At 41.2% G+C, this 26,559-nt stretch overlaps 1 protein-coding gene across 11 annotated transcripts in view; it reads left to right on the forward strand.

Annotated features, from left to right (window-relative positions):
* Positions 1-26,321, forward strand: part of MPDZ (multiple PDZ domain crumbs cell polarity complex component) — a 129,510-nt gene extending 103,189 nt beyond the window's left edge. For all 11 annotated transcript variants that reach the window (XM_034773148.1, XM_034773147.1, XM_034773149.1 and 8 more), the window contains 19 exons: positions 861-1,057; positions 3,291-3,382; positions 3,706-3,796; positions 4,132-4,212; positions 5,622-5,714; positions 5,817-5,891; positions 7,668-7,857; positions 9,623-9,768; positions 10,181-10,264; positions 10,350-10,543; positions 11,002-11,149; positions 14,465-14,551; positions 16,798-16,894; positions 17,642-17,685; positions 19,983-20,105; positions 21,702-21,806; positions 22,131-22,243; positions 23,660-23,783; positions 24,673-26,321. In XM_034773148.1, the coding sequence (XP_034629039.1) occupies positions 861-1,057; positions 3,291-3,382; positions 3,706-3,796; positions 4,132-4,212; positions 5,622-5,714; positions 5,817-5,891; positions 7,668-7,857; positions 9,623-9,768; positions 10,181-10,264; positions 10,350-10,543; positions 11,002-11,149; positions 14,465-14,551; positions 16,798-16,894; positions 17,642-17,685; positions 19,983-20,105; positions 21,702-21,806; positions 22,131-22,243; positions 23,660-23,783; positions 24,673-24,819 (2,231 nt within the window). In that variant the 3' untranslated portion in view covers positions 24,820-26,321. The remainder of the gene's footprint in view (positions 1-860; positions 1,058-3,290; positions 3,383-3,705; positions 3,797-4,131; positions 4,213-5,621; positions 5,715-5,816; positions 5,892-7,667; positions 7,858-9,622; positions 9,769-10,180; positions 10,265-10,349; positions 10,544-11,001; positions 11,150-14,464; positions 14,552-16,797; positions 16,895-17,641; positions 17,686-19,982; positions 20,106-21,701; positions 21,807-22,130; positions 22,244-23,659; positions 23,784-24,672) is intronic.
* Positions 26,322-26,559: the final 238 nt, after the last annotated feature.

Here is a 26,559-nt window from a genome sequence, read left to right on the forward strand (position 1 = left end):
GAAGCAGGACCTTGGTGTGGGGTGGAGCACTTTCTGCTGCCCAAGCTGGCTAGCAGCCAATCTCTACCCCCGCCCCCCGAGAGCATCTGGTTCTCCTTCTTCCTCTGGTGGTGCTGTATTCTGTTCCAGCTGGCTGAATCATCCATCCTGGACGTCTTCATGTGCATCCTGACAGTATGTCCTTGTGCTCCGGCAAATGAGCCACACCTCCTGCAGCTCTCTTACCTGTTTCCTGAGGGATGCCACCAACAGATGCCTCTTGTACTGGGCGGGAGAGGTTCTCCCTTCCTGGCTTTCTTCAGCAAGGATGTGCAGGCTGTATTCCCAGCAAGTCAAGACCATGAGCTGAGTGGAAGCCTACAAGATTTGGATGCCTGTCTGGGTGGGGATCCCACAGGTACAGGCCGAGGAAGAGCTAGCAGTGGTGTTCGCAGTGCAGTGTTTTCCTGCCATTGAAGATTCTTTCTTGCAGAGTACCTACAAGTTAAGGGGGAAAAACATGCTTTCCTTTGATGAGGAGCTCAAATGGCTAACTCTCTTAGTCTCCCAGCTGCCTTTGTCTCACCAGCCATGTATCCATGTGAAAGATGTTTTATTTATTGGGATCAGGGAAGAAACCCAAAGAAAAGAATTTAAAATTTTCATATTAAACCCAGCCCCCAAGCAACTGGAAGCATTGTTACAAGTGACATTAGTTTTAGCTGAAAAAGGGAGTAGTTTGTGCTGCTTCAGTGATGCAGGGATTCTGCTGTTGGATAATGCCTGTTGCGCACTAAAGCTGATTAGCTGGATGACTTGTAAAGTGTTCTAATATGAATTCAAGCCCTTCTGCCCCCACCTTTTCTCCCCCTTACATTTAGAAAAGATCACACAGCGTTATGGAACTCTACCAGGGGACCTGCACATGATAGAGCTGGAAAAAGGAAGGACTGGTTTGGGACTTAGCCTTGCTGGCAACAAAGACCGGTCCAGGATGAGTGTCTTCATAGTGGGAATTGATCCAAATGGGGCAGCTGGAAAAGATGGAAGGTTACAGATTGCAGATGAGTTACTAGAGGTAAGTTTCTAGCAATTGTACTTAAAAGCAAACATGTTGACTATAAAGGCAGTAGAGTGGTAGTTTCTTGGTGCAATATGTAGCTTTGAGTTAACTATATAGCCTTGTAATACCAAAATTTATTTCTCTGAATTCACATTTTCATTCTGGTATGTGCCTGCTGGTTGAGGTTGGGAGTTTTTTTTTTTCTTCAGTCAGACCACTACTGCGTAAAATTTTATATACGATAAGTGAAGAATGCAGCTTTGGCATCATGGGGCCGGGTGGGAAGGAGGAATTAGTTTGTGAACTAAGAACAATACTGTGTCATACAGTGATAGTCCTTCTGAGATTCTCCCACTAGATTCTGTGGTCTGCCGCAGGCCATTCTCGTTACAGCTCTGTCTGCCTCTGTCTGTATTGTTTATACATCTGTCACATGATATGAAAAGGAAAAAAGAAATCTGGAACAGCTGTATTTATATCTTGGGCTTTAATGATTTAATAGTCTATTCAGGCTGCTTTCACATGGTATCCAGTGATGTCAGGACCCTCATTGCACAGACAGGATCCTCATTCTAAACCACTATTTATTTATTTTTTTTGTCTAACGTGTAAAGCTTTTTTTTTTTTTTAAATACTGTCTCAGTTCAATAGCTGGCACTTGCAGCAGTTGCTTTCTTATAACTTTTGCACTCCTTTTCCTTTTGGTGTAGGGTGACATTCTGCCTGTTGCACAGAACTGGCAAGGCCATCCCCACCACTTCAGTTGTGTGGTGGGGGCTATACAAAGGGGAATGCCAGTGAAGAGGGGATGTGGGGGCAGGGAGGTTCAGCAACTCCTGAGAGGCATTGTGCCAGTTCCGAATAGGCTGATGCAGAAACAAGCACTTTCAGACCAGCGGAAGAGCTATGGGATCCATGACTGTGGGGATCCACTGAGATGAGGGTATTCACATACTGGCTGCAGAGGCCCAGTTTTCACTACGAAGGACTTTTTCAAATCAACCAAAATGTATTTTCATATAGATCTTGATCGTGCAGGATCAACTTTCATTGACCCTCAAAACAGTGCCCAGAACTGTACAAACAAAGGTTCCCACCCTAAAGCACTGAGAGCTGGATTCATTCATTGCAGTGCTAAATGGACACTGAGGGCTCTCTGCCACATCTGATCTTGTGAGTGCCAAGACTATAACAGGGTTAAAAAAAGAACTAGATAAATTCATGGAGGATAGGTCCATCAGTGGCTAGTAGCCAGGATGGGCAGGGATGGTGTCCCTAGCCTCTGTTTGCCAGAAGCTGGGAATGGGCAATGTGGGATGAATCACTTTATGATTACCTGTTGTGTTCATTCCCCCTGAAGCACCTGGCATTGGCTACTGTTGGAAGACAGGATACTGGGCTAAGTGGACCTTTGCTCTGACCCAATATGGCCGTTCTTATGATATTCTCACTCCTTTTGCTCCTACAGAGCCTTCCTGCTAACCAGCCGCCCTCTCCTGTGCTCCCCTCACACTTCTCTTTGTACCTGTCTACAATACCACTTCTGTGCTTGTAATTCCTTCCTTCTCCTCATGCCTCCATACTCTCCTTCAAATCCTTCTTTTAAGATTCTTCTCCAGTTCTCTCTCCAAAAGCTCACCACAGCTTCTGTGATTACGCCAGCAAGTGTTGCTTGTAAACTGCCTTGTCTGAGTAAATGAGTGCCTGATCGTGCAAAAACACAGGAGTAACTTTCCTGATATGAAAATTCCCTTCAGCTTCAATAAAACTACTTAAGCAAGTAAAATCATACACGTGCATAAATGGTTAGAGGATCCAGTTCTCAGTGCCTTAGGGTGGGAATCCTTGTTTGTACAGTTCTGGGCACTGTTTTGAGGGTCAATGAATAATAACTTTCTTGTTGGATAGAGGCAGTTCATTTACTTGTACTTATAACTGGTAGCCTACTGAGTCATGAGGTGATCAATGGCAAATGGAAATAAATGATATGCCTAAAGGCAAGCCATTGTAACCTAGAGAAGGACATTTTCAGCACAGAGAGGGAGTCTAGAGCCAGACCAGCATTGGGAGGAATGTTGTGAACTCGAGGGGTGAAAACAGAGTGTTATATATTGCAGAGTAAATTTTCAAAATGATGTTTAGCAGGTGATGGTGAAAGAAGATAAGTGTTTGTTGTAGATCACTTAAGCTGGTGAAAATTTAAGGAAATTAACATTCGGAGCCATATTTGCCATTCTCCTTCATCTAGATCAATGGACAAATTCTCTATGGAAGAACTCATCAGAATGCTTCCTCGATAATCAAATGTGCACCATCTAAAGTAAAAATCATCTTTATCAGGTAAGCAGTGTTTAAAGTGTCTTTCCTAGAGATAGTAATCTTTAACATGTTTAAAAATGAATTTTTTCACAAGCTGTTTTTATACAAAATTTTTTTAAAAAAGTCTTCCCAATATCACAGTTTTGTCACCCAGGTAATTTTGGTGATGTACTTCTGTAAGTCCAACATTTAGACTTTACAGGTTATGTATTTTCTTTTTTGTATTTTGATCTGCATCGTGACTGCCAAAAATAAAACAAAATAAGAAATGAAGGTAGCAAAATTAAACTTGTGAAAAGAACCATGGTGATGCTTCAACACGTATACGCTTTAATATATTGCAGAAATAAAGATGCAGTGACTCAGATGGCTGTTTGCCCTGGGAAATCAGTAGAACCTTCACCTTCCCCCTCAGAGACTCCTCAAAATCAAGAGGTAATCTAAACATTGTGTGAGTCTATTTGAGCTGAGTAACAGCTTTCTGGAGAAAAATACTCTAATATTTGTTACATTTTACAGCAGAAAAAGTCCTAGTGGAAAACATAATGGGGTTTTAGCATAGCTGATGAACATTTTGGTCCTGATGCTGCTCTCAATTTACACCGATGTAAATAAGAAGTAGCTACAGGAAAGTCATTGAAATTATACCAATGTAAAATTGGCTTGTGGGGGGGTCAGACCCACCATGCGTTTGTTCAGTTTTTAAGGGTACACCAAATGCCTGTTTTTAAAATACAGTTGTAAATTGCTAAATTGTCTTCCTCTCTTAGGGTGAACCGAGTGCTACAAATCCTGTTACGGCTATAGACTTAAATACATATAAACATATTCAGCATGTGGAACTCCCCAAGGTAAATTTATATTTTAACTAAATTTATATCAGTGCAAGTTTATTGTCACAGGGTTTCTCTTCTGTGATTATGTCCCTCTGGAAACAGAGGGACTGTTCCTTCCCTTGGAGGGGGTGACGGACCACTGGCAATTTTATTCTATTTGCAGGTTGTCCCAAAAACTCTTCCTAAAGCAGCAGTTGGGCCCAGAACCTCCTCAGCATCTCAGCTAGGCCCTCCCCCCACATAGTTGAAATCTAACACGTCCCATAGCTGCATTTCTCAGGAGTAATGCCCTGCTTCTCTCATCTGCAAAGTTTTCAGTAAACAGCAGCAAGGGCCCAGCACAGGCACTTCTGGAGATTTTGGAGGTCTCAGTGCAATCAAGAAAAGGTAGGCAAGGGAGTCAGGACACAGATGTAGGAAGGCCAGCTATGTTGCACTGGAAAACTAAGTGTGGTAGAACCTCCATGGTACATTTTGGGGTTGCACCATCTCCGTCCTTCTGTGAACTTGTTTGACCTAAACAAAACTGTTTGGATTGAGCGCACAAAGCAAAGTTTGGTTAGTACTTACCTGTGACTGTCCAGGTGAAATCATTGACTAAATTGTTCCAAGTAACTTAATTAGCAGACTGTAAGCACCAAATCCCAAGGACAGCATACCCAGGAATAATGTATACTTTGCTACCAGAAATCATGCATCTTCTGGGAGAAAGGAGCAAGGTAGTTTCTGAATATGTACCTGCCAGAGGAGGGAAGGAAAATGTTTGTTGCTTTTTTTTAATTAACTCATAAAAGATAGCTGCATGCACTAGACTTAAAGCTCTGAGATTTGAAAGTTGCTGGTTAGGCTCTATGCACCATTGCCATCCAGTCTTTTCCATCTAACTGGGAATAGATGTTACAGATAACAGAATCCAAATAGTGATTTGTTTGTGGGTGAGGAAGCCAGGGAAAATTCACTCCACCCCCACAAAACATTAAACATTTTCACTGGAAGTGAATGTATTTTTCCCTTTTCTACATTTCCCACTGTTCTATATTTTTTCCTGTGGTCTGCAGTATCATTTGTTTAACTATGGTATGGCACCCTATTTTCATCATTCCACAGCTTCAAAACTTTTGGTGTGGCTTCCTCCTGTTTTAAGAATTGCACAAATGAATCACAGTTAAAATCCATTGAAATTTAGAATGTCACAAGTTAGAATTCAAAGCATTTCAAGCTTATTTAGATTCTCTATCCTGTTCATGGGTTGGAGAAAGTGAATCCTTTCCAAATAAGTCTTTAATATTTATTTCAAGCTTTGAGACTTCATGAAACATCAAACTTCTATGACATCTACAAACGTCAGTAGGCTCACATGAATACATGTAGTTCAACTTTGATAAATATAGCACCTTATTGACTGTACATTCCTATTCCCACAGGATCAAGGAGGACTGGGTATTGCCATCAGTGAAGAAGACACACTTAATGGAGTGGTTATTAAAAGCCTAACAGATCATGGTGCAGCAGCGAAGGTGAGAATTGTAAATTACAACCCATTCGGGAAAGAGGATGGTAAACCATTGAGGAAGAAAAATCCCGTATTAATCTTTTTTTTGATCAATTTTATTTCCCAGGATGGACGGATCCGAGTTGGGGATCAGATCCTTGCAGTGGATGATGAAGCTGTTGTGGGCTATCCTATAGAAAAGGTACTTTAGGAATAAAAGGACTATAGCAGTTGTATGAGACAAATCCAGACCCTTCCCTCTAAAGTTGCAGAGCAACCTGTGCAGGAGATCTTGTGTGGTTATACTCTGACTGAGCTCCGTAGTGTGGATGTTAGCCTGAGAGGATGATGGTCCCTTAGTACTGGAACCACATGCATTAACACTGATGTATTCTACATTAGCATATCATTCTCTTTGGGAAAGCATAATTCCTGACAGCAAATCATTAAACTGTGGTGACACTCTGAGAAGTGACTGTAAAAATGGTATTGTGGGGTTCTGAGTTTGTTGGCTCTGTGGCTTCCAGGTAAAATTTAACTCAATTGGTGATTTCCCCCCCCCCCCTAATTTCCAGCTCTGCAAACTCAACCTGGATTCTGTAAGGAGTCAACCTGGGCTCTTTCTGACTGTTACCACTAATAGTCATTCTGCAATTAGAACTGAGTTAGCAAATTCTGTTTGATACAGCACAGCTGGAATAGAATCCATCTCTCTCTCCCAGAGCTATATTGGCTCTGCAGAGTTAACAGGCAGTACAATTCATTGTTATCTGTAGAGGAAGCAGATGTGGTTTGGGGTAAAGAACAGATCTGTTGCCTAAGGTGTCAGTTTTACAAAGTCACTGTTCCAGTTTGAAATCTACTTTAAAGGCATGATCCTGGGAGGTGCTGAGCACCGTCCACTCTCACTGAAGTAATTTTGAAGTGAATGAGATTTGGAAGATGCTCTGTATATCTGTCAGGATCATGACCTAGGGAAGTTGGGACCATGGGTCAGAGCAGGATCAAACCTAAGGCTGAATACCAGAGGATTTCGTAGTCAAGTTCCAGGTTGGGGTTGATACCAAAGATCAGAGTCTGAGTCAGGTTTCAGGGATCTGGTCAGGAGGCGAGATCCAAATTAAGCTGAGATTGAAGCCTGGAGTTCAAAAACAGGGAGCAGGAATGGTTATAGCAGCTACAGGAGAGTTGCGCTGTTGCCTGGATTCTTTCTGGGATTCCCCTTGGGGTTATATAGGGCGAGGAGCCAATCAGGAGCCAGGAGGCTGCTTCCTGTCATACCCCTTGAGGAGGGACTTCCTGTGGTCTTATGTCCTCAGTGGATGTGAGTAATTGAGCATGAGCTGGTCATAGCTGACACAGTATGGCAGCATGGAGGTGTCTGCTGCCTGGCAGTTCTGCAGGCCTGCATTCGAGACCCGCTGGGCCTTACAACCAGGCCCTGTGTTTGCCTCACCTTGCTTTCCTCTCCAACATCCCCTTCCTCTGCTCCATAATTCAAATATTAATTGTGCCATATTCCCCCCCCAAAAACCAAACATTTAATCAAAGACATTGGATGGCCTGCTCCTACTCCTATTGAGATCAGTTTTGACATTTACTTCAGTGGGAGCAATATTGGGCTCTGCACCAACATTAGTACTTACTCCTAGTTTTCTGATTTTGTTCTAATAACTATCAACGTATAGTGTAGCATCCAGGAAAGCTAACATAGATTGTGTGCCATAGCCTCAGTAGAAATTGGCATAGTTTCACTGAAGTCAGTTGAACTAATCTGATTTACACCAGCTAATGATCTTGCCCACAATAATTAACTGTGTTGCAACACATCATCCAAAACATCAATCTTCTTCATTCCCGTCTCCAAGACCAACAAGTATGTGTGACTTTTTGCTCCTTATCATGGAGTAATTGCTACGACTGACCTCTGTAAGTGTTACAGTTGGATCATTCGCTGTTCTTTTTATTATTCAATAAGTTTATCAGTCTGCTGAAGACATCCAAGACCACAGTGAAGCTCACAATCAACTCAGTTGAACATGATAGTCAAACATCTCTTCAAACATCGACACCCCCACTTTGCAGTGCTACCACAAGCGAGTGGAAGAACATCCAGCAGTCGCTGATGATTCCGTCTTCTGGGTCTCCAGAACCAGAGACAATTAAAAGTAAGAACCCTCTTGTTGTCTCTAGTCTTAACAGTGGGCTAAGTGATAAAAAATGAAGAGCGTTGTGAATGTCTTCAAAGAGCTTTTCTTCACTTTCTTGCACCTCTGCTCCCAGACCAGTCACAATTGCATCCCTGCGCTTTTCTGAGTGCAGAAATTGCTTCCTTCTAGTACCCTACAGTTGGTGAGCAACCTAAGTAGAGCAGGAAAGCAACAGGGCTATGACCTTACTCTATCTCCACACTGCCCAGGTATGGAGGGAGGAGGGACAGAGAAAAGCATCTGGCTCCCATCCTAAGGGATTGTGCAGGAGCTCCGTTTCCCCCTGCATGTTAGGGAACGGTTGGATACTCTTGTTCTTCCTGGGGCAGTGGACGTTGCAGCAGCACCACCAGCCTAGGCCTGGATCTGAGTGAAACAATCTGGCCCTATGTGCGTACAATGAAAATGAGTGCATTTGTTGTTATAAACATTTATTTATTTTTCTAGATTTCCTCTAGTTGCTTGAGTGGAATCTCTGAAAATCAGGTCCCTTTTATTTATTTAGGATTTATGTGCCTAACTTTAGACAACCAAATTTGAAAACTTTGGTTAAATGACTTGGTTGTGGGCACTCCAGCACATCAGTGGTATAAGTGAAAATAAAACCCAAAAGCTCTCATTCCTAATCCCCTTCTCTGGTCATAGACAAACACCTGTCAAGGATTGTCTAGGTCAGGGGTCGGCAACATTTGGCACGTGGCTCGCCAGGGTAAGCACCCTGGCGGGCCAGGCCAGTTTATTTACCTGCTGACGCGGCAGGTTCGGCCGATCGCGGCCCCCACTGGCCGCGGTTCGCCGTCCCGGGCCAATGGGGGCAGTGGGAAGCCGCAGCCAGCACATCCCTCACCCGCGCCGCTTCCCGCTGCCCCCATTGGCCCGGGACGGCGATCCGCGGCCAGTGGGGGCCGTGAGCGGCTGAACCTGCCGCGTCAGCAGGTAAATAAACTGGCCTGGCTTGCCAGGGTGCTTACCCTGGCGAGCTGTGTGCCAAACTTTGCCAACCCCTGGTCTAGGTATACTTAATCCTGCCTCAGCATAGGGGGTTGGACTAGATGACCTCTTGAGGTCCCTTCCAGCCCTACACTTCCATGATTCGGCAACACTGCCTCCCTAATAAGTTTTTCAAAGCAAAAAGGAAAGCCAGGAAATCCACGCAGTGACCCTAATTGATCAGGTACATTGCTGTATAAGGAAGTGTATCTTGTAAGATCAGGAACAGTGTACATGCATGCATGACATCACAGTATAGTAGGCACTTGTTACCTGTGATAAGAATTTCTGGTTTTGGAGCAGGTATATTGGCCCAAAATCTGCCCTCATATAAGTGCACAAAGCTTCTGTTAACTTCACTGGCTGCACATTGTATGTACGAGACCAGGGTGTGGCCCGGCAGTGAAGAAATAAGGCCACGTGCAATATAAACATCTTTGTCCACAATCTCATGGACCTGGTGATGGTTGGGCACCAAGATTAGGAGTTGTGATTTTAACCAGAGCACAGCTCTTCTTTTGGAGAAAGGGGAGGGCCAGAGGTTGTATAATTTTATTTCTTGGGAGTATTTTTAAAATCAGATGAGTAATTAGGGTAGGTTGAATTTTGGGTCCATTTGCAACTATTCTTGTAAGGCTGTCAATGATCTCTCAAAATGTTATTTTAAAGTTCATTTATTTTTCAGTTATTGTGGCCACTCACTGTAACCAGCCAGTTTAATTGCTGTGTTTAGATACAAGCAGGTCCTCAACTCCAGCAACGTTAGCCTCTGACCCAGCTACTTGTCCCATCATCCCAGGATGTGAAACAACCATTGATATCTCCAAGGGACGCACTGGACTTGGATTGAGCATTGTTGGGGGAGCAGACACTTTACTGGTTCGTAAAAATCAGTAATACTTCATAATGAGATGACAGTACCAATTTTAAGTCCCTAATAGAAAACGTTTCTCTGAAGGTGAATATATTATTTCAACAAGTGACTGGAGATGATGTCTGTCTGAGATTTGCTGCACTGAATTGATTTAAGCTTGAACCACAAATGTTTTTGTAATCACACTTTTTAAAGCAGAAGCAAGTGACTTATTTAAAGATATTTTCCCTTTAGAAATGAGAACCTGAGTTCTCTTATAGCCTGCTGATTACGTAGTTTGCTGTTATCTGGTTACAGTCCTGTCTTCTCGTACTAGGATTTTTCAAAAGCTTTCTTCAAAGCCAAAGCTTGGACCAGTTGCAGTGCATACAAGAGGTGTTTTTCAGTGTGCAATGTATTTTTATTGTTAATCCACAGGGAGCTATTATTATCCATGAAGTATATGAAGAAGGAGCAGCATCCAAAGATGGAAGGCTTTGGGCGGGAGATCAGATTTTAGAGGTGCAGTCTTGTGTATATCACTTTTAAATGCCCATGAGTCATTTAACTCCTGAAAATACTCAATCAACATGTGGTTACATTGCAGGTGAATGGAATTGACCTCCGGAATGCCACGCATGATGAAGCAATAAATGTTCTCAGACAGACACCCCAAAAAGTCCGTCTCACTGTCTACAGGGATGAGGCCCAGTACAAGGAGGAAGATATGTATGATGTTCTCAATATAGAGCTGCAAAAGAAGCCAGGCAAAGGCCTCGGATTAAGTATTGTTGGGAAAAGGTATGAAGTCAATGGAACTACACTGATGTACCCTAGCTCAAGATCTAACCCTTGGACCACAGAGCCAGCCCCAGGATTAGGGGAATGAAAAGATGAACACTCCCTCCCCAAACTTTTACTCCTCCACCATAGATAAATTGTCCCTCTCAGTAAATCTGCTCTATGCCAGCATGTTGTCAAACAATGTCAGTTGTTTCTTTTTTTAAACAAAACCAAAATAAAAAGTTATTATAATTTTACAGTGGGCCCATTTGGCCCCCTTTTTGTGGGATTACTCAGGAAGTAAGGTACTACTCAATGTGAGTAAAGGTGGAATGGTGGGATCTAGCCCACATTTACTAGCCAGAAATTCTAGGAAACAGTTTCTCAGTTCTAAGCAAAAGTCTTATTACAATATGGATAGTGAAATGGTACAAAGAGTGACATGTTTGAAGCACAATAAAATTGTGTTTTTGCAGAAATGATACGGGGGTATTTGTGTCAGACATCGTCAAAGGAGGAATAGCAGATACAGATGGGAGACTAATGCAGGGAGACCAGATATTAACAGTAAATGGAGAAGATGTTCGAAATGCTAACCAGGAGGCTGTTGCTGCTTTGTTAAAGGTAATTGTAAAAACAGAGTTGGAAACAAGCTGCAGAGTTTAGATCTGGAGCCAAACTGTCTTGAAGTTCAGGTTGGATCCAGGGTTCATATTCAGACCATCATAGAGCTGGAGGAGGTAGTGAAGAACTTTGGAGCCAGATCTGAACTTTCCCAACTATAAAGGTGTACAGGTTTGGTGTTTTACCTTATGCACGTTTCTAGGTGAAATTAGTAATGTTGGTGGCACACAGATTCATATATCTTAAATATAGAAGATCATCTAGTCTGACTTCCTGAATAATGCAGGACACAGAACCTCACCCAGTAATTTCTGTCTCAAGTCCATAACTTCTGATTGAACTATAGCATATTTTTAGAAAAACATCCCATCTTGTTTTAAAGACTTCAGATGATGGGGAACCCACCACATCCCTAGGTAAATTGTTCCAATGATTAAGGACACTCACTGTTAAAAATGTTCCCCTTATTTCTCATCTGCACTTCCCTAGCTTCAGCTTCCAGCCACCGGATCTTGCTATACCTTTTTCTGCTAAATTAAAGAGCTGTCCATCAGAAATCTCTTCCTGTTATAGGTACTTGTACATTATGATGAAATAACCTCATAACTAGAACAGTTCGAGAACTGGAATTTCTGCCCCATGAGGAGCTTTGCTTTTGACTTTTTCCTGCACAGCATTTTGGTTCTTTAACAGCTGCAAACCTGTACACCAGGTCATAACACCACTCTGTTTGGGGCCCGTTGCCACTCCCTCCCCACCTCAGGCAGCCCTGGAGTACAAGTTATCTGAACTTGCCAATTTAAAATAATTTAACTTGAATAGGAGTTCAACATCCTCCCGAGCTACCAACGAATAGACAGTATTTCATTGTCACTTTAAGTTATTAACACAGAAGAGAAATATTTAATGAATACTTCTTCCTTTTCTGGGTCATAATTTATAATGTGACCATCCTTGTTTATTGGTCCTGTGCCATTGCTAGAATTTTATTTGTTTTTGATACATTTAAAGAATTCCTTCTGATTATCTTTAACCCTATTGGCCATAGATTTTTTTCATTGATACCTTTAACTTTCCTTTTCACTTGTCTGCATTTCCTAACAGCTGATTTGTATTCATTGTTATCAGCTTCCCCATTTTTCCATTTCTTAATATATGTTTTCAATTTTTTTATTGCTGCCTTTATCTCCCCTCTCAATCAAGATGGTATTTTTAACCAAAGAAGCCTTCGTTCATTTTTGCAAAATTGTAGGGTTTTTGTGAATCTCATAAAACATTCTTAAATTCCCTATTATCATTCACATGTTTGTTTAAATATTTCCTCATACTCCATCTAGGTCATAATTGTTCTCAGCTTGGGAAATTGGATTTTTTAAAGCTATATATGGACTATGTTCTGTTTGCACGTTGTAAATGAAATTGGATCATGATCACTTGCACATAGGCAAGCATCAGTTTTTAATTCAGTGATCAGTTCCATCCTGATCAATCAGAATGAGGTCTAATATAGAATTTCCTGAGTTGGTTGCAGTACTTCTTGTGATAAAAATTAACATCTGTAATCTTTAGACTCTCCAAGCATGAAACCTCCAGCATGTGTCCCCGAGATTGAAATCTCCCATGTTGATGTAATTTTCCTTTCTATAATTATAGATAGATGTTTAGGGAGCTGCTCATTCTGTTCCCTCGTATGATTTAGTAGTCTATGGCAGGTGCCTACTGGGTTGCCATCTTGTGAATTTTTCAAATGTGTGGTGGGGGAAAGGGAGACGAATTTACCACTTGTCTTAGTAAAACTGAATGTTTTCCTCATGTTGAAAAGTCTTGGCTCCCAATTTCCCACATCATAACCTTGAAATGACATTCATGGTTTTGAGTTATATATTATAAAACGATAATTTTGGGTAGGTAGAATGCTTTCAGGGGGAAAGGGGTGGTTATTTTGTGCCAATATGAGTCTGTCTATTGGGAGGTAGGAAGCCTTTGGTGTAAACCCTGACCATGTTCACCCTCAGACATTTGTAATGTCACCATTATTAAATAAATAAAGTGTAGCTTCTGGGATCATTGTCTCCACGTTGCCAGTACTAAAAGAAACTAACAGCAGACCATGCTAATTATAAAGGTGTTGAAACCCTCTGCTTTCTATGTCCTAGAATTAGGTCTGGTGTAAGACATTGGCCTGTTTGGATTTCCTGACCAAAATGTGAGCCTCTCTTAGGGTAATACAGCTAAACCATAACAAAATAATGGCACTTCTGCAATCCTCTCAAATTGCTGTACACTCGCCTACATGGAAATAGGATTTTATAACAGTGAACTCCCAATGGAAAAGGAGGAGGAAAAGCAAAACCGTGACAAAAGACTGAAATCTCTATATTTAAATAGGCTGCAGATAGAGGCCTTTACACCGAAGATAAAGTTGTTTTTACAAACTGTCTGCAACATTGTAATATCTGTCTGTCCGTCTAGGTTGTTATAGTGAACCTACCATCCTGGTATCTTAGTGCTTAAATGTATGTTATGTTTTTTTCACCAGTCTCTCAAAGTTTTCTTCGTTTCTGTGAACTAAATTCATTCCTGGTGTAATATCAGTTTCCTTGTGGCCATCTAATGTGTGTGTCAAAATCCTACAATTGGAAGCTTAAACACCAAAGAAGAGATTTTTTTCATTTAATCATTTAGTTTCTCATTGGAAGTCTGAAGGAGTAGGGCATTCACACCACATCTGTGCATTAAAAATCTCCCTCCAGATCCTCATTTCAGTTACACTGGTGTTAATCCAAGGTAGATATTAGTTTCAGTTGCCATTTTAAATTTCTAAATACCAATTTAAATGCCATGCTCTCAGTTACATTATCGTAAATGTGGAATTAATCTGTAGATTATATGGCCTATTTTGGTACCCGCATTTGAAAATTCTTTACATTCGTGATTTTAAAAAAAATATTCATTTATTGAATAGCTACATCTTGAAAGTGAATTTTACATGCTACTCCCATTTAAGTGAATAGGAATAGGATTAGGCCCTTAGTGTAATTTTGGCATCTGAACTGTAATATTCATTTGTTAATCCAAATATTCTGCCCTGTATTTTATTTCACAGTATATAATTGATATTCTGTCATGTTCTGGCTCTGATCCTGCAATGAGCTTCACCTGTGCAGTGCTCATTGCAGGATTGGAGGCTGTGTTTATATACCTTCCATAAGTCTTATTATTTCCATCATCAGTAACTAATATATGCCTTTAATATTAGTACATTAATGGGTCCTTTCAGGTTGGGAACTGCATTATAAATTTCCTGTTCTTCAGTGTTCATTAGGTATTGTAAGACTAGAAGTTGGAAGAATAAAAGCAGGTCCATTCCATTCTGAGAGGAGAACATCCCAAAGCAGCCAGGTTTGTAACTGTGAAGCTGTTTAGTTTGGAAGAAATCAACTGTGGTTAAATAATTCCCTTTATTTGCTTTTATTGCTTTTTACAGTGACAAAGATTTTCCATATAATGAGCTCAGGATGAGTTTAAAAAAAAAAAGCAGCTTTTATGTACTTCACAGCTTTTTCATAACCATGTCGTATGTTAACGTTAGCATATTATGTGTTTAAGGCATCATACAGTCAAAGGTTATCCCATGGATAAAGTTTACCTCTTTGCTGCATTGCCTGATCATGATTTTAGGGCCTTCTCCTAGGAGGTGCGGAGAACTCTAACTCCTACTGACATCAGTGAGAATTGGAAGGTGCTCACTTTCTTGCTGGGTCAGGCCTTAACTTAAGAATGCCTCTGCCATTCTAAATTATTGTCCATTAGGTATTTTATTCAGCTTTCTACCACACTGCTCTGATATGCCTACAGAAGGCTGCAAATCAGTGAAAAGGTTGAGAAAACAACAGAGTTTTAAATGGTTAATAGAGTCAGTCAGAAAATGGAAATTTTGGTCTTTGTCAAGCTTTTCCAATCAGCTCTACTGATTAATTCTAACATAACAAAAAAGTGTTTGATCTTCATCAGTTTCCATATCTGATGCCTTTTCTACACTGTGGGTGCCATGTGGGGTACGTGCAGCTAAACACTGCAGTGAAAAACAGGCTGCATCCACACTGCAGTGTGTTGCTATACAGGGCAGTGAAAGGCTCTGGCAGGGAGGAAAGGTTCTGACTATGGGCAGGTCCGGGTGCCTTTCCTCTCTGCCTCCCCCACCAGAGTCTTTTCCTGCTGTTGCAGCCTTTTCCTGTTGCGGGGAAGGGCTGAGGTAACGGGACATTACACTACTAAAAATAGTAGTGTAGAGGTGGGAGGCACTGCTTGGGCATGTAGAGAGCCATGTAGGGTATATACCCTAGCATGTCTAAGCAGTGCTTTGTCATCTCCACTTCTATTTATACCAATACTGGGGCAGAATGCGGGGGGGGGGGGGGGGGGGGGGGGGGGGGGGGGAAAGAGGCCTGAATGTGTCCTTAATATTAAACAGTTCAGATTGTACTGCTATGGTGATGTGCCTCAGTGTTTTCATTATAAACTTTATTTTTCAAAGACTCAGAATTTTTCTGAAGATTTCTCTGACTAAAAAGTAGGCTTACAAACCACCAAGGCCTCTGCCTAAAATGTTCATCATCAAAGACCATCAAGGACCTGAGCCTAAAAAACTCAGGTCAGATTAGTTAGGATTGAGGTGAAGATTGCAGGATTTGACCTGGATGCGTTTTTCAGTAGGAGTTAGGATTGAGTAAAGACTGCACCATTTGGTCCTCCTTAAATATATATGAACCTTCAGAATTTGGCTAAGATGAAAATGCAGAATCAAGCTATAACCCAGGTTGTTAAGTCCGTAGAAATATATAATGAGTAATATTTACTTGAAAAATCTATAAAGCCATTGTAGTCTAATAATGACACAAAGTAACACATCATCAGTCACCTTGTCCCCTCAGATATGTGTACACACACAGCTGATGTCAGTTCTAATGGGAGGTGCACACATAGCTGAGAGGATAGTCTGGCCTCAAAACTTTATTTATATAGCATCTGAATTAACAAGTGAGTACAGACTAGGGAAAAATGTGTGTTTTCATTTGAAATGTAAACTGAGTAGAGAAATTCAAATCACAAGAATTACAGAGCAGATTTTAAGACAAAGGAAATATGGTGAGGAAAAAGTGTTTTTATAGTCGTGGCTGATGATGTGGTTACAGACATTGGAGGCAAATGGATGGTGTGGATTGAGGGGGAAAAGAGAAGCAATGGAATCATACGTTAGGGTTCCCCTATCATTTGTGTCAATGTCTATACTCTGTCCTTCACTTTTTTACTTTTGTCAGAAGATTGTCATCAGTTACACCCATAAAACTCCAGCAAAGTCATAGGAAGTCCCATGAGTTAATCTGAGGGCAGAATTTGGGCTCCTAGAAGCAATCTTTCTAAAAGTTGTGGAAGTTTTAAGCTATGCAACCCCAAACCTTCAACTAAGAGAGCCCTCCAGAATGTTCTGAAAATATAGAGGAGTTATTGTTAGTCTCACAGTACACCATTTCTTACTAAGCACAAGAGGAGAGAAGTAAAATAGCGCTGGAGCTCGTCATTTTATTTTCTGGCAAGCTAGAAGTTTGAAGACTATGGTATAATCCCAATGTGATGTTATATTTTAGGTCAGTGAAGGAAGTGGCAGCCTGTCATCATTCAGTTTCCCACCTTCTGGTTCCAACCCATCTGAGGGCTTTGAAAGTGGTCTTAAGAAGAATGCCAGTAAGATTCATTTGGTGCCTTTAATATTCTATATCTAAAACTTCTCCCCATTATCCTGTTTGTGAATCGGTAGCTGAGGTATCTTTTGTTTGTCTGAAGTGCTAGATATTATTTTGAACTGTAGGCATAAAAGCAGTTCCTTTGTAATTCAAGTCTAAAATGCTGATAAGGCAATTATTGTATAAAAAAAGCCCCACAACCCACATAAGTATCATTTTATATCCCTTTATAAGCATAACAGCAGCAGCTTGTCATACCTTATGTTGTATTGTAAGAATGCAAGTTGTTAAATCAGAGACTCTCATCAAATGTAAGTATATCTTCCATTAAACTATCTCATGCATCCCACACGTGAATCTGTAACAGTAGCAGATTTTGTATCATTAAATCAGGAAAGATGAGTAACCATTTTCTCATGTTTAAATTACAAGAAAGTCATTATTGCCCTGAGTCTGTCTTGTTAACTGCTCATTGAATAAACCTGGCAGTCTTTATTCCAGAATATATGTATTATTCAGAAAATGAATGATGGGGTATCTTTTTTTAATTTTGTGTAAAATACACCTATTCCCTCCTATCTCAGAGGTAGTTCAATCTTGTTAATGTAATGAGAGCAGATGTCCAGGCATGTTACTATAAGAAAAGAACAAAAGCTAAAATCATTATGACTGTTTTTATGGCTATAATGGAGAGCGTCCTTTAAAATCTTACCCAACCTTTTCTATATTTATTTTTTTCATTTCACAGTATCATCTGAAATACAAGGATTAAGAACGGTTGAAATAAAAAAGGTAAGTCGTACTGTAAAAATTGGAACCCCTCAGCAGCTATAAATTAGTGTGTTTACACTGAGGATCTGGCCCTAGATTTTTACCTATTGGAGAGAGGCAGTGCTATGTCCTGAGACTTGTGAAAGACACTTTAGGTTTTCATGAACATATGTCTAGTTTTGTTAGTTAATCCATTTTATAGAACACAAACACTAATAGCAGCTTTACATCTAGCCCCTAGGTTTTCCAGCTGCTGTGGGGATGTAACACACAGATCCCCATAATATCAGTCAGAGTCAAGCATCTAGATTCCTGTAACCTACTCTGAAAATTTAAGGGACAAAGAATTACCAAGAGTTTGAGCCATATTTTTATTTTAGTCATACTCAGTTAAATCCAGAGTAAATGGAGTTTAGTGGGATTTATAGTCCCAGTTTTTATCATATTTTTCTTATTGAATCATTTTTAGTTAGGATGTATTTATACAATAACTATTTTTAACTGTACTGTATATTTAATAAACTCATCAGTATACAGATTCTGAGATCAGTTTCTCACATCAATTTTACACCAGTTCCATTGACTTCCTGATTTATATGCAAATATCAGCAAAATCAGGCTCTTTTATTTCCCAGTATTATTTATTGTTACAATTGGTTTGACATTCAGGGCTTTTCATTGTATGGATTTATTTTAGCTGCTTTATTCTCTCTGTCCCTTCTATAAATAGCTTTTTATACTGTGCTGAAATGTTATTTTGAACTTTCTAAAGCTGTTACTGCTGTGTGTGTCATACAGCAGCAATACACTAGGAGGAGCATTCGTCCTCTTTCTATATTTGCAGTGTTACAAAAGAGTGTACATCACCACAGCTAGTCCGATTACTTACAGATGCAAAACCAGTAGATCCTCTTCTTAAAGCACGGGCCTATAAGGGGGGCAGTTTCAAATTATGGCTGCTGTTTGAGTGCAGTGACAGAATCTGCATGCTCAAAACCCAGTTTGTTCATATAAACTGAGCTCAAATAGATTTTGCTCATGTATAGTTTCACTGGTGTGCACTATTGATAAGCCTGGTCATAAAATCAGGAGCAACTCCCCTGAAGTCAGTGGAATTGCATGGGTGTAAAAACAGTGTAAGAAAGGGGGGGGGGGAATCAGGCTGCAATGTGAAACCAATTTCATGCAAATGTGATACGTACACATGTAATTTACACCACACAAATGGCAGCTGGATTGAGTTCTGTCTGAAATTTTTTTTTTTTTTAGCAGAACTTAAGCTAAACAGCTTTAGGTTGAGATTCTTGATTCTTTCACTGTGGACAAGTTTGCTCTTTTTTTTTTTCCATCTCTTTTCTTTCCCCTGAGAGATCAACATTGTGCAAGAGGAGTTAGATTGTTACATGGCTTCCTCACTGCTTGGGTCATTGTTATAAAAGCTTTGGGTGAGCCAGCAACCCCACCGTACGCCACAGTATCGCTTTTAATAAGCCTCATTATTGGCTACGCTTCCCAGTCATTGGTGCCAGGGAGCCTTATTCTGCCCAGTGGTTATCAGAGGCTTCATTCTGCAACTTCAGTGATAAGGGCTCTGTATAGTAAAAAATCAAGACAGAATAGCCAGCCTGATGGCACAGAGGTGTGAGCTCGAAATGCCTGCCAGGCAATCTACAAGGCAATAGTGAAGGTGGAAGGAACAGAGATTCACATCTTCTTGGCTAGAGTAAAAAAAATTCTCAGTGGTAGTGAACCAAAACAATTCAATTCATTGTTCCTTCTCCCATTCCTGGCTTCCATTCTCCCCTCACTGTACTCTGTTGCTTGCTTACTAGCATCTATAGACGTTTTACGTCTCAGCTTTATTTTTCCTTTTTTTCTCCACGAGAAACTATTGTCTTCAAAAAAAGGCTTTTTCTCCTACTTCTCTCAGTGAAGTTTCTTGTGACACACTATGTGAAAGACCCTACATGAAGACAAACTGACATACTTTGAGGAATTTGCAATGGTGGAATAAAAGTGAAGAGGGGTGAGAGTGCCATATCCCCTCCCTGTACATTGACCTGGAGGAATTAAGGCTGAGTTCTTTATAAGTGAATAGTTGTTTTACATTCCTCAATTTTAGGGTGCCTGTCTTAAGACACCAAAAAGGGGCCTGACTTTGAGGGTTCGGTGTTCAGTGCTGTCTGAAAATCAGGCCCCTTTAAGAGGTCTCAAGTTGGATACCCAAAATCTCTAGTCAGTCTTGAAAATCTGGGCCTAAAGGTAATTGTGTATTTTCTCTCAAGCAGTATCTTAATCTGTTTTCCTTACTGTAACAGGGTCCTGCAGATTCCCTAGGAGTGAGCATTGCTGGAGGAGTAGGAAGTCCCCTAGGAGATGTTCCCATATTTATTGCTATGATGCACCCAAATGGAGTGGCAGCTCAAACTCAGAAACTCAGGGTAAGTTAATTGCTAAGAAAGGAGGTTGGTAAAAAAGCTTAATGTGATGGTGCTGAATAAATTACTCTGGCTTGGTCACAGAGTAGAGCCACATGGTGTATTCACTAGCGCTTCAGGCCATGCCAGAAATTTCTGCCATTCAAATCAAGAGTACAGTAGTTTTAGATGGTAGCATTTTTTTCACAAACATTAGCAATTGGGGAGAAAACCTTAAAGCAATCTTGGAACATGGAGCCAGCATGGCTTTCAGATACCAAAGTGAAGAGCTTGGTGGAGAAAGTTAATAGAGAAGTGTTATTTATCCTTTCACACAATACAAAAACCAGGGATCATCAATGAAATTAATAGGCAGTTGGTTCAATACAAACAAGAGGCAATACTTTTTCACACCTCACACAACTAACCTGTGGAAGTCATTGCCATGGGGTGTTGTGATCACCAAACATATAACTGGGTTCAAAAAGAGCTGGATAAATTCATGGAGGGTAGGTCCATCAATGGCTATTAGCTAAGATGGTCAAAAATACAACCCCATTTTTGGGTTGACCTTAAACCTCTGACTACCAGAAGCCAGGATGGGGAGACGGGTGGATCACCTATAATTGCATTGTACTGTACACTCCCCCTGAAGCTCTGGTATGGGCCACTGTCAGAGATAGGATACTGGGCAAGATGAACCATGAGCTATCGCATATGGCAGCTCCTATGTTTTTATGTGTAAATAAATAGATCCCACATCTGTCCTGATTATTGGCACAGCAGACAGCAGCCTTCCCAATGCCTGCAGTTATATGATTTATTTTACTTCCTTCTGTTAGTTGCTTTTCCTGCAGCACATTCAACTTACCCATCTCTATGTGTAGGCTATTCTCGTTTTATACACCCACTGCGTGCAAAATTGGTATGAATGAGTGCATTACCACTTGCAGCCATATATGTCTGGTTTTAAGACCAGTTTGCATCACCACTGAATGTGGCCCATGTATTCCTCTGGGAGTTGCACTGGATTATTCCAGGCTGCATTTGAACCCAGGGGACCTGATGATAATATGCTACATTGGTCTGTCTTCCCAGAATGTGTAAATGTTTGACTGTCATCTACTGATTGAAATATCAGAGGTGTGTATGTGTTGACTTCAAATGTCTAATTACAACTATGTAAACTATAATACTGACATCTCTATAGTGTATGTAGATTCAGATCTTAGAGGATATAAACCTCAATAACTACTTCAGAATCAGGGCTGTTTCACCAGTTATCACTAGAGAATTATGACTTGCACTGGAAACAAAGGGCTAGATTCTCAGGTGATGTAAGTTGCTGAAGCTTTATTGAATTCACTAGAGCTGCCTTGATTTAAACCAGCTGAAGATCTGGGCCAAAGACTTTATTGTATCCAAGATCAAGAATCTGCTGTAGACAGGTGGTAAATATTTCCTTGATACTATATATTTTTTGCAAATCCTACTAGCTACTCAATTCAAGTATTCTTCATGGAGAGGGAACCATCTTATTTTGTGTTGAAGAGATGGCATGTAGATCTCAGTGACATAGCTTCTTATTAATGGCTGGCTCTTTCATTTTCTCTTCTGTAGGTTGGGGATAGGATTGTTAATATTTGTGGAACATCCACTGAGGGCATGACACACTCCCAAGCTGTCAGCCTACTGAAAAATGCTTCAGGCACTGTTGAACTGCAGGTAAGGAGTTTCTCTGCACTGATGTTCAGAACGCACTTTGCGGTTTTGATTTTGAGGCTGAAAAACCAGGAGTAACACACAGCTGCCCAGTTCTGAGGAAAACGTAGCCAGAGAATATAAAGGATTGGAGGGTTATGTTGTGCAGTTTTCACATCCTCTCCATATTTTGCTCCAAAGTTATCATTTATTCTTATTTTAGCTGAAAGGAAGATAGGTTTTTGCAACAAATGAACCTTGTTTTGGTCATTTCACCTTTGTAAATACTGTGGTGTTAATCACTGTGTGCTCAGTTGTCATTTCACTATCTACAATGTGCCCTCTCAGGTGGTGGCTGGAGGGGATGTAAGTGTCGTAACCGGTCAGCAACAGGATCCACCAGCTTCCAGCCTTTCATTTTCAGGACTAACCTCAAGCAGCATCTTTCAGGATGATTTAGGGTAAGTGCATATATTAGCGTCGATGGATCCTTTCTAATTGAGTGACTGTAAGGCCCACTGGCTGGGACTGCACCTGAAAACTGCTTAGAAGTTGCAGCATGTGCAGAGTGAGGTGTCCTGTTAACTTAGTCATGACTGTCACAGGAAACATATAACTGGGCTCCATAGGCCACATAGGACATTCTGGTTCATTTCAGGGTACAATTCACTATGGTGATTTTGACCCATAAGGCTATGATTTGATTTGATTTCAGCACCGTAGAGACTGCTTCATTCCTTGTGTTGTAGTTGAGATCAGCTGAAGTACTCAATCTAATTGCTCCCATGCTTAAATGGCAGGGCATTTTAAGTATGGATCTGTTGACTCTGGAACTCACTCTCCCTACCAGTCTATCAGAGCCTGAGTTTGTTGACTTGTCGGGTATGCTGCAAGGCACATTTACTGCCTGAGAGAGTGTTTTGGGGGCTTCATAGATTTTGATAGGTCACCTGATTTCCTGGGCCAACACAACCTCCATGGTGGTTGGGTTTGTTTTTTGTTTTTTGTTTTTTTTGTTCTTGGGGCGGGGTGTTGGTGTTTTAATTTTATACATAATTTTATACCTGGAATTCATTGCAGACACAAATATTAGTAGATATTTAAATTCATGATGTGTGTGCCCAAAAAGGTAGTTGGATGCCTACCTGCTAATATTTCCATCCTGAGTGCGAAAATGTGGGCACAGTTCTTTGTGGTTGAAAAATTAAATTATTTCAAAGCAAACCATGAGCCCCCAAACTTGTAGGTATACAGTGTATATTATATTCTACTGGAGGAGTGGTGAAAAACATGATTGAAATTGTAAGTTCTGTAGTTCTTATAGTCTGTCGAAACATTGCAAATTTCTAAAAATATAAGCCCAAACAACGGAAGAGAACAGGAATGACTAAACCAGGCTTAGGAATTGGTTGGGGCTATTTTTGATTTTCTCTTGTATATGAGTTTTGGGGGAGGGAGGGATTTTTAAAATAATGTTGTAGTTTTTGTGGGGTTTATTTTGTTTGTCTCTGAGCTCCAAAATATTGATACTTACTTATCCATAGGTAATAAGCATCAGTAGTGGACCATTCAAACAATTATGCAGTGTATTAAATGACAGAATGAATAAACTTCTGCAGCCAGAAGGTAAAATACCATGGCGAAGTTATGAAAGGAAACTGTAAATAAGTAACCAGCTTACGGCATTAAGCAGGATTTCAATGGTTGACATGAACTGAAATATTCACCGCAATATACTTAAAATCCTGTGTAGAGTTCTCAGTAAAGGAAAGTTTATTTGTTAGTGTTGAAAGGTGAAGAGCCTCTTTGCTGAACAATCCACATACTGAACTAGACGTTCACAAAAGAAACAGGATAACTTCTTTTCTTTGTTGTAGGCCCCCTCAGTATAAGACCATTACTCTAGATCGAGGACAGGATGGTCTAGGCTTTAGTATTGTGGGAGGATATGGCAGTCCTCATGGAGATTTACCCATCTACGTTAAGACAGTATTTGCAAAGGTAAGTGCATGGGTGTAAAACTACTCAAACAATTCAGTGCTCAGACTCAGCAGCTGATTTATTAATATATGGCCCGGGGAGAAGCCAGTGGGTTCTGGACAGTTTATCTTCTTCAAGCAGGAATGCAGGTACCATTTAAAATTGTGTCCGCAGTTTGAGGCTTTAAGTAAACTGGGCCCTATTTTCTGAATTCCCAATTTGCTCACATGAAACATTTGGATTTGAGGATGTAATTTAGTTGTCCACTTTGGACAATTGGCCCCTCACTGTTTAGTTTGCATTCTCTTCAAGCAGTGCTTGGGGTGAGTTTGAATTACTTGCTGTGAATATTGGAATCAAATATAGGCCAGAACCACTGGATCCAAACCTTAACTTTGGAGAAGCTCAGATCATGATCTAAACTTGGTGTATAGCAGGCCTGAGTCAGAAAACCAAGTAGGAAAACTTCCAGACTTTGACATTTAGGTTCAGATCTGGATTTGATTTCTAATTTGAATTGTTGAGAACTTTGCCAGCCAGTGCAAGACGGCTGAAGGAGTTTAAAAATTCCACAGCTCTGACTTATAGAATGTATGCATTACATCGTTCCCATGTTGTTAAATTTAATTTCATTAATAAGGTGATGAGGACTTTCATTACTCCATCTGGTTAGTTTGCACAGTGGAAACTTTATGTAAAAACCTATAGGCAGATACTACCAAGGACAAAATGAGCCTGGATTTCTAGTAACGAAAACTGATCAGCTTAGCCTTTCTCAAGCAGAAAAGTTTAATGTGTGCTGTATATTGAACCCATCTTACTAAGACCCTCTTTAGATTTCTCTGTGAACAGCTATAAAACCAGGAGTTTCAGAAATGCATGTCTGCAGTTACATGCTGTTTAATTTCAGGGTGCAGCAGCAGAAGACGGACGGCTGAAGAGAGGGGATCAGATCATTGCTGTCAACGGGCAGAGCTTAGAAGGGGTGACCCATGAAGAAGCAGTTGCTCTTCTAAAAAGGACAAAAGGGACTGTCACTCTGACTGTTCTCTCATGAACTGGCTGTCCAAATAATAGGATCAACAAGATTCCATTATCTACATTCCACATAGCAAAGAGAATGGAAATGTTTATGTAGCCTTCTTGCTACTCCAGCTTTACCAGACTGTTATATCACTGAAGAAAAAATAACACTTAATCATATTTTTGAACACAATAGAAGTATTTGTCTTACTGTCGAATCACTGGGATGGGCTTATGTAGTCTCTGGCAAAGACTTAAGGTTTTTTATTATTACTGTAATGAATACAGGTGACCCACCAGAACATGAAAGTTTGCATTAGTAACCGCATTGCAAACTGGAATGTTTTGCAAAGAGGCTTTGAATATTTGCGATAGGTGTGGGAGGGAGAATGTGTGCGCTAAATAGTCAAGGGGGGAGGAGATAACTGAGTCTATTTAAATAGCAGAAATAAAGTCACAGGAGGAACAACAGTTTAACAAAAGAAGATAGACGGAAAAATTAGAGAGTCAGTGTTGCTAATTACATGCTCCAGACGCTAAATAATGGAGAGGAGGGTTGTTGGGTTTTTTTTTGGTGCTCAGGGGTTGAAAAATCCACTTGCAGGAAACTTTCCCTGGTGAATGAGGGAGCCTTCCTGGACCTGCAATATCACAAGGATTTCGGCTTCTCTTTTAAAGTAGTGAAGTTCCTAAGCTTGGTGGGTGTGAAGATAATGTTCCCGATGTGAACAGTAAAATGAACACTGCCCTCTTCCTAAGTTTGCAGACAGGTAGATCCAGTGTCACAGTCACTGCTGCTCAGAGCTTCTTGAAGCAACAGTACAAATTAACCACCATGGCTAGCTTCCGTGTCACTAGTCAGAGCCCAGTGGAAGGTAGTAAAATGGGTGAGGAGTCAATTTCATGCTGCTGCTATTGCTCTATAAGCCAGTGGTGGGCAACCTGCGGCCCATCACGGTAATCTGATTGCAGGCCATGAGACATTTTGCTGACTTTGGCCATCCCCAGGCATAGCCCCCGCAGCTCCCAGTGGGTGGGAACAGCGAACTGCGGCCACTGGGAGCTGCGGTGGGCCGTGCCTGCAGACGGTCAAGGTCAGTAAAATTGTCTCACGGCCCACAATCAGCTTACCTTGATGGGCCTCATATGGTGTGCAGGTCGTGGGGTTGCCCACCACTGCTCTAAGCAGAAGCAGATACTGAAGACATTCAGAGTGTAGGAGGACCCCCCAAAAAAGAGAGAGGAGGGGTAGAATAATAAAGACCCCCCCCCCAGTATAGAGGAGTCCAAGAGTAGGGCAAATGATAGAGGTTCCTCTTCAACTTCACCCTAGTCAGAAAGCATGCAGGAGCGGAAAGGATGGGCAGAGAAAGAAGTCCCTTAGTCCTTCCAGCTGCTGGAAGGAGTTCTAAATTATTGAACACTTACAAGCCAGACCCTGATATGTAAGATGAAGCCCTGTAAAGCTGTAGGAACAATGCTCCTGGCTTCTCACTATAAAGTGTTGTCCCTGGACCTTACTTGTGAACTCCCTAACTGTCATAGATGGAGTTTACCACCAGCTTTGGGCTGCATTCCCAAGCAACCCGACTCCAAGAAGACCCGGTCCCGGCGCGCCGGGGGCCGCTACCGGCCTCACACCGTCCACGGGCGCACCGCCTCGGTGGAAATGCGCCCGACGGGGGCCGGGGCCGTCCGGGCGGCGGTCCCCTCCCGACACCCCCCGGAGGGGGGCGAGGGGGATCCGTCGTCCCGGGCCGGCCGACCGAACCCG

This window comes from Trachemys scripta, chromosome 6 (genome assembly GCF_013100865.1).
Source record: "Trachemys scripta elegans isolate TJP31775 chromosome 6, CAS_Tse_1.0, whole genome shotgun sequence".
In the NCBI taxonomy this organism is placed as follows: domain Eukaryota; kingdom Metazoa; phylum Chordata; order Testudines; family Emydidae; genus Trachemys; species Trachemys scripta.